At 36.6% G+C, this 8,123-nt stretch overlaps 1 protein-coding gene across 34 annotated transcripts in view; it reads left to right on the top strand.

The window, feature by feature from the left end:
* RIMS1 (regulating synaptic membrane exocytosis 1) overlaps window positions 1–8,123 on the top strand; it is a 463,443-nt gene that overhangs the window by 344,713 nt on the left and 110,607 nt on the right. For 33 of the 34 annotated variants that reach the window (XM_082474132.1, XM_082474094.1, XM_082474131.1 and 30 more), the window contains one exon: window positions 4,387–4,499. In XM_082474132.1, the coding sequence (XP_082330258.1) occupies window positions 4,387–4,499 (113 nt within the window). Of the gene's footprint in view, window positions 1–3,141; window positions 3,325–4,386; window positions 4,500–8,123 lie in introns of all 34 variants that reach the window. The other variant, XM_082474126.1, reaches the window with a different exon arrangement.

The following is an 8,123-nucleotide window of genomic DNA, read 5'->3' as shown; positions in this document are numbered from 1 at the left end:
TTTTATGTTGTGCTGGCACTCCGGAAAAAAGTCCGTGTAAGCCTGAAATGGCCATGATGGGAGGAACCATGGCGACCTTAAATACCACATGCATGTCTATCCTTTAACAAGTAATTAAAAAAAAAACAACAGAACTCAAAGCCACAGTAGAAGCAATTCACTGCAAGTCTGCTTGCAGCAACAGAAATGTCTAACATCCTAAGGTTTTGGTGGGAAATGTGTTTTACTTAAGTTCAAGTCACAACACCTAAGACTTTAGGTGAAGAGAGAAGGCGTAGGTTGAACTCAGTGGTAAATATTTAGCAATGGGTTTGGAGATGGTGAACTGGAGTCAGTCAGGTTGGAATTCATACTTTGCTCTAGAACCCTCATTATTTTTGTTTCAAAAATATATTATGTATAGACACATAAAGCAGAGTAGATATTCAATTAAATACCATTTTCCGTATACTTTGTTCCTATAAACTCTCAAAAAACGATTCTATTAAATCTTGTCAAGCAATTTGATACCTGCACATATATTTATTTTGTTTTACAAGATTAGCAATACATCCAGGGATGTGAAATTACCATGTTTCATCTCATGATATAGAAACCAATCCTGTCTCAGAGGCAGAAAAGGGAGCAGTGTTAGAGCTTCATAGACCTGCGTGGGTCCCACCTTTATCATGTTAGCTCTTTGTCTGTTTGCAGGTCACTCTGTGACCCCCAGTTTTTCCATCTATAAAATAGGAACAATAGCACTTCTTAGAGCTGTTGTGAGAATGCAAAACAAAAAATGGACACGTGTGTATGTATGTGGTATGCATGCATACACACACACGTCTATACACGCACATACACACTAGTGGCTGGCGTGTGTAGACGGCGACATGTGGATGCCCAGTGAGAATAGCTGTTACCGTCATTCTCCTTCTCTCTCACTCCCCGTTCCACCCCCTAACGTACTGGTTTTTGATCTCTTTCCCTCCGACACCCTTACATCCTTAGCACATGCCATTTCATCGAAAAGCCTGGATTCTCTCACGTTTCACTCCTGGACCTCAACATTTCTCCTTTCCTCTTGTCTGAAACGAACTCTACTTGCTTCCACCTTCTCCTTCTCCAAAACCTTGCTCGTCTCTCTCCAGCCTCTGCATTTTCACTCTCCTCCGTTTCCCCTCCTGTGATCCAGCCCTGCTGCCACCCTCCTCGGTTTTCCTCAGACAGAGTGGTTTCTTTGCCTCCCCTTGGGTCCACGCTTTCATATTGGTCATCGTTTGGCTGGTGGCAGAAACTGGTTTGTTATTGAGGGACTTTTAGTTCGTGTCAAAGGAGAAACAGCCCTGGGGCGAAATGATTAACCCCCAACAGGACACACTGTTCTCGGGTCCTGCAAGCTCATGGCTTGGGAAGATCTGTGTAACATTCATCTAGAGAGCCACTTATTTGCCCTTGAAATTGCTTTTTATATTTGTGCCATTTAGTTTGGGGTCACATAAGGCCCCCCTAAAGTATTCACATTTCAAGTTGCAATTAAGAAGTCCTTTTGGTGCTTATGAATTGCGTTAAGAAATGAAGCAAGATTTTAGTGAAATTGCAAGATCCATGAATTTTCTCAGGACTAGGGTAAAAACTGTACTATCCAACTTTCAAAGCAAGTATTTTCGAGTACATTTTGTACAAGGAGTGCTGAAGTTTATTCTCATGATAATGGCTTTTAAAGAGTAAAAGACAGAAACTCATTATTTATCGTTGGAAAGGACTTGATCACACCTTGGTCCTTCCCATATAAATTAATTCTGTAGAGCTGAGTTCATGTGAGAAGGCAATCCGGAAGGAATGAACAGTTTTAATATGTTGTCAGTCCTTTCTTCTATTAATTTTGAAATCGAAGTGACCTTCCAGGTTTCGGGATCTGCCTTAGGGGCTGATAAAGCATTAATCCAGAGCTCAAGAAGATAAAATGCACACATTAAAGACCTAAGCTGTACCTTTTTATGCTCTAAAATATGACATTTTCCCATTTTATTGTTTGGAAATAGAGGAGATATCCTGAATCAAAATAATTATACCTGTGAAAATCATTCTACTTGAGAAAAACTGTCAATCTGTATACAAGTTGAATAAATCACTCAGTAATTAATGTACTTCCTGTGATCGATATGGATTCTTGACTCACACACTTTAAATTACTTAATCGAATTTTATAGCATTGTTTTCAAAAGGATGAAGTGTTATTTCTTGGCTTCTGTTGCTATGAAAAGTAATACAGATTAGGTATTTTAAATGTGCATTTTATTTAAAATACATACTGAAAATGATGAAAAAAGCAAAAACGTGTCTGCTTTAAACAAGCATATATATATATATATATATATATACACATACATATATATAGTCACATGTAAAAATCAGTTTTTAATTCTTGGTCCTTAATTCGGAAATTGGCTTCATAATAATTTTGAACACTATATTAAGATAACTGTCAATGTATGGACAAATATCTTTTCAGCTACTTTTATACATCAGAGGACATATTTTTATCCATATATCAGCCATCTGCATTCAGTCAGTTCAAAAATGAAGCATTCCCCATCTTACTTCATCATTTTAATTTGTTGGTCTACTTAAATCAACCTTAGAAGACAGCTTCCCTTTGCTACCTATTTGGTATGGACTTCGCTGTTGCAGAGATAAATTATGAACATTGTAAAAGTACACACAGAGCTCACCAGTGCATTGCTTCTTCTGGAAGGCAAGTGCTTGAAGCGTCCCTGAGGTCACTGTCCCGATTGAGTTCACTCATTCAAATCCAGATCTCTCTACTGAGCCCTTGTTCTCTGTGCTGCTGTGTTCTAGGCACCAGAGATACAGCTCGGTAAGAAACAAGAGACAGAAGTCTTTGCCCCTGTGGGGCCTGAGAGGCTTGTTACACTGGAGGAGTCCAGACAGGCCCGCTCAGAACCACCAGGCGTGCACGTGCGCGATAACGCATCCGTTTGATGTGAGGTCCATTTCAGTAACTGTGTGATGGGTTTGCTCCGGGGTTTTAAAATCACTGTCTTGTACGAGTAACCAGGTTTTCCTTGGACAGATGTGCTGGTATCAAAGTGGATGTGACCTGCTGACTGAAGATCTTTTCTGACCCTAATGTTTTAGGGTTCTTCCACCATGTCTTTCTAGAAGGGGATACGCAGCCCCGAGAGCGACTGATCAGCTAGTCCTTAGGGGAAAACATCCCGCTCGCTCCCGCTCGAGTGAGCACCTTAGTGTCAGAACACTGTGTTCTATGCACCACGTTGCCCCCGGAGGGTCGGCGCCGCCTTCTCCGCTCCTGACAAGGTCGCTGTTCCGTGTCTGCCTCTGGGTCTCGGTGTGGTGTTGTACCTTCCTGACCTCTTGACACTGTCACTCATTACGACACCATAGTTCTTAATCCTTCCTTTGTGACACTTAACCTCTTCCACACCCTCCCTTACCTGCATCTACCTTCACTGTGCTGGTGGTATTCTCTTCTTTCCTTCCTGCCAACTAGCCATCATCGAAAATTAAATCTGCCTGTGTTATGTCCTTCCATCTGTTTGTGGCATATTCATATATATATATTTTTTTTTTTTTTAATTATGTGAAATTCTGTATAAGAAATTACCCGGAATTAAGTGTGTACTTGCTTTAAAAAGTGTAAGAGGACTTAGAAAAAAAATTGAAAACTTTCATCTTTGTTCAGTAAAAGCTGAGTGTTTTAAAGTTCTTCAGTTAAAAAAAAAAGTTTGAATGCCAGCAGATGGAGGTCAGCTTACTTCTGTACAATAGTGATGTATCTTCACGCTTCTTAAATTTGTATTTGTAATTTTGATCTTTTCACCAAGATAGTTCATAGCACGTGCCCAAGGTTATTTTTATAAATATCTTTTCAGATTTCTCCTATTTAAACATAAAGTGCGAGGGAATGGTAATTTATAAAAGTCTGCAGCCAGAACTATTCTTATCACTTATATGGATTTAATCGTAGCAATATAGGCAACAGCCTTTCTTAAATAATTTACCCATGTGGTTAAGATTCATAGGCTGTGAGTAGATAGACTAGGTCCAGCACTACCAAACATGGATAACTTAACAGAAAGTCACAGCTTCATAGAGAGTTAATGAAAAGAAGTACGTTCCATTCTGCCCAGTTCAGGAATTCATTCTGCAGAACTCCACGTGGCAGACATTTCCCTGTCTCTTGTAGCCCCTTTTGGTAATACTCCTTTTACACACATCATAAAAAGTACTTGATTTTGCTTCCAAAGGCCCAGTTAGAGGTTTTACGTCTGTTTTAAGAGGAACGGTAGGAAGGAAGAGATCCTTGTCAGGCCCTCTGGGATTTCATCGTTTCGTTTGCCCTGCTTTTTCTCCCCGCAGAGTGCACCGGCAGGCCAGCCCGACGCAGTCCCCGCCCGCAGACACAGCCTTTGGCAGCCCTCGGGGCAGGCAGCTCCCACAGGCGCCAGTGAGGAGCGGCAGTGCAGAACAAGGTATCCATAGAGAGAGCACTGACAAAATCTCGGATTTCAGAGCCACTTCCTTTTATACGCCTTCTATTGAAAGAGTAGTATTTTCATGATGCGTGGTGTGATGAATCCTAAGAAGTCAAGTGTCTTAGAGTTTTATTCCCAGCACCAAGTTATAACAGTGCGTGGCCTATATGCTGTTTTTGCTGAGTGAGTGAATGCATGCATTTTAGATGGTCAATTAAAAGAACAGATTGAGCCCTAGAGATACCTTTTCCAAAGGCGCAAAGGAAGAAAATAAAACTTCAAAGACCTCAGTACAATGTGGTATTTTATGTGTCAAAGGAAGACGTTTTTAACCTTGTTTTAAAAATATTTTTAAATGAGGCAATCGTATTGAAGGCTTTGCTAGTGTTATTTTTTTTTATTTTAATTTAACTGCAATACCTTGTATTTTTTTATAGAAGTTTGATGGTGAAAAACTGACTTAGAACACACATTTTAGTGTTTTTTAACGGTTAACATCACTTAAGTTTCCCTTATTTTAAGCATGTACACATTGTGTTTGATCTTCCTAGAAAGAGAGATGTTGGGAGGTGGGCAGGTTCTAGTGGAAATTAAATTCACTAAGCTACCTGGCCTAAGAGGATTTAAATACCATGTTAAAAGAGTCACTGTTTTCTTCATGTGACCCAAGGTGCTATCCCATTTCTCAGTAAGTGAAATGATTTGTTATCGGTAAATGTTATCACATAATTTATTACCAGAGATTTGTTAAGCAGTTTACTGAAATACTGTTTAATTTGGGGTTGTAATATGAACGCAGTGGACTTCTATTTAAAACATGTATTGAAACTCTTCATCCCTATGAAACAACTGAAAGGTTAACATTTTGCATATTTTTCTCAACAGTGTTGGTTGTTTCTGATGTAAAACTTGTATATTTCCTTCTGTACTGAGGGTGCTGGGTATGTGTTTTACTCACTCAAAGAGCTTTACTGAATGTATCACCGAAGTGTTAGTGGTTGAAGAAGATAAATACATTGTTTCAAAAACTGATCAGGCAGAGTCTGTACACAGAGTACTTGGTTATAGAAAAATTAGTGTAGATTTCAGAAGTATCAGCATATTGACACAAAAATGCTGCTACAATAAATTCTGGATTTGTATTATTTTTTTAAATCATATGTCCTGTTGATATATCATACTTTAGTATTCAGGGTCATTATAAGGGTATTCATTTAGTTAATCAGGAAAATATGAGGCTATGTGAAACTCTGACTTTCTTTTCTGAAATAACAATTCTTTGGAATTCTCCGTTCATGTGTTTAACAAACTTTCTCTTATCTGGGAACATTTTGAGAAGATAATTCATAATTAATGTTATTAAGACTGTAATTAGCAGTAGCCTAGATGAAATTGTTTTAAAATTTATTTTTTAAAATGTGGTGTTTATTTAAATTATCCATTCATGAACTCCTGTTGCACAACTAAAAGAACTACAGGTTCTAGTGTTCAGCTACAAACTCAGTGTTACTGGCCATAGTGCACTAAAGATTGATATCCGAAAAGTCATTTGTTTCTAAAATTCTTTGCATTTCCTCCAGTTGCTAAAACACTTCCGGTTCAAAAGTATATAACGGTACTGCATATAACGCTCATATAGTGAGATTATAGTTTTATTATTCTGTAGAAATAAGAATTGCTTCTACAAAGTCAGATGGATTGTATGCTGGACTTTGGTTTTTATAAAAGCTCATGTTCTATTGTTGATATCAGTCAACATTACTGTTTATGATATTCGTATTCACAGTTGTCTTTCAGAGAAATCACCAATTTGTAAAGATTGAATTGAGGTGGGAAGAAAGGAGTGGCTGAGGATGAAATTGGTGGAGTTATTTTGATAGTTAATATCACAAATACATTCCTAAACACTTGCTACTTGAGGTTCCTGAAGTTTATCATCTTAAGAGTCATATAGATACAACCTTTAAAAAATACGACAACAAACATGTATTATTGTAACTATGTATTCTTCTATAATTAAAGTGGATCTGGTTTACTGTATGATATTACTATGTGCTTTGGGATGTTTGGTAAATGATGATACTGTCCTCCTTCGTCTTATTATGGATCTATTTCAAGCTGAACAGTTTACATGACATCGTTGTGTGTCCTAGAATATGTTTTTAAAAGTAAACCTCTAATTTGATTCATGGGTTAGACAGAATTTAGCTGTCTAAATCCATTTGAGATGGATTTCATTGATGTTCTTAGGGCTGTGGAATCATGTCATGTTTTTCTTTCCATATTATATGTTAAAATTTACTTCTATCTGCCATGAAGACTGATGCAGAATGCAGTTTATTTGCAATCAATGAAAGTTCTACCGCACTTGACTACTTTCCAGTTTTCTTTTATGTATATTTGTGGGGTTTTTTTAATTTTTAACAAAGGGTAATTTTCTTTTTTTAAAAAAGATAACTGAGTTGATAAGCAGTTGGTTAGGAGCAAATATTTCAAATGGCTTAGATTCCTGAATAGTGATACAACTTCCTGATGAACTTATAAAATAAGTTTATTCATACACAGTTTCTGGTTACAATTATCTACATTATTTTGTTTAGGATCCGTAGATTGTTTGGATGTTTCTTCTTGTTGTTTTTTTTTTTTTTCTTGTAATACAATTTTACTACTCTCTCCTTGTACGATAAAACAATATATATTATTTTAAAAGCTAACATATAATTTGAAAAGATACATTTACTTAATTTTTGAAAAAGTATTTTAAAGTTTCTTTTAAAAATTAGTAATGCTAGCCTATTTGCTATATGGAATCTGTTTATGTTGAAGTATAGTTAGGGAAAAAGAAGAGGTGTGATTACAATGGAGATTTTGAGATAAAGTCGCTAAAAAGTAGCCTTAAAATTTAGGTAACTCAAATGGTATGTGAGAATTGAGAGCCAAGACTTGCAGGAAATTCCTCTGGCTGTGTTCCAATGTTGTATTACAATGTAGCCCTCAGGTCGAGTGAGACTGAAAGCAACATAATTGGTTGCATAAAAATGTATGGTTTTCTGAAGCCAACCAAGTGATTTTTTTGTGTGTGTTCAACCTAGTTGTCTTTTTTAAGAAGACATATTTAAAGATCATTCATAAACTATAAACTAACACTTGGTGTGCCAGTTATGTTTTATGTGTTCTGTTATTAATTCTGCTACCTAGAACTAAGGCACTCCCCTTCAAAATATCTAGATAGGCCATTATTTCTCAGTAAATGGTGCACCAACAAGGAGACAGAGAAAGGCTTAAGAAATGTCTGAGAAATACAGTCTGCCAAGAACAGTTTCACTTTGAGATATTTTAATATAATTACAGTAATTTGAGAAGGAAGAAAGGATTACTTAAATTAAAATATATTTTTTTCCAGGTGGAAAATGTTCCAGAATATTTTCCACAGTGAAAAGAAAATGCCTACTATCTAGCAAAAAATGGAATTTATTTTTTATTTATTATATGTTTTTTCAAATTATCTGAAATGCTATCATTTTTGAAATGAAAATGTTAGTTATGAATGTTAAATATGCTTTTAAGTACATTTACAATAAAAAGTCACAATGGATTAGGGTTAAAATGTCTTAGTAAAGT

This window comes from Balaenoptera physalus, assembly GCF_965194825.1.
Source record: "Balaenoptera physalus genome assembly, chromosome: 9".
Classification (NCBI taxonomy): Eukaryota; Metazoa; Chordata; class Mammalia; order Artiodactyla; family Balaenopteridae; genus Balaenoptera; species Balaenoptera physalus.
The sequence above is the reverse complement of the archived record's forward strand: the minus strand, read 5'-3'. Positions and strand labels throughout refer to the sequence as shown.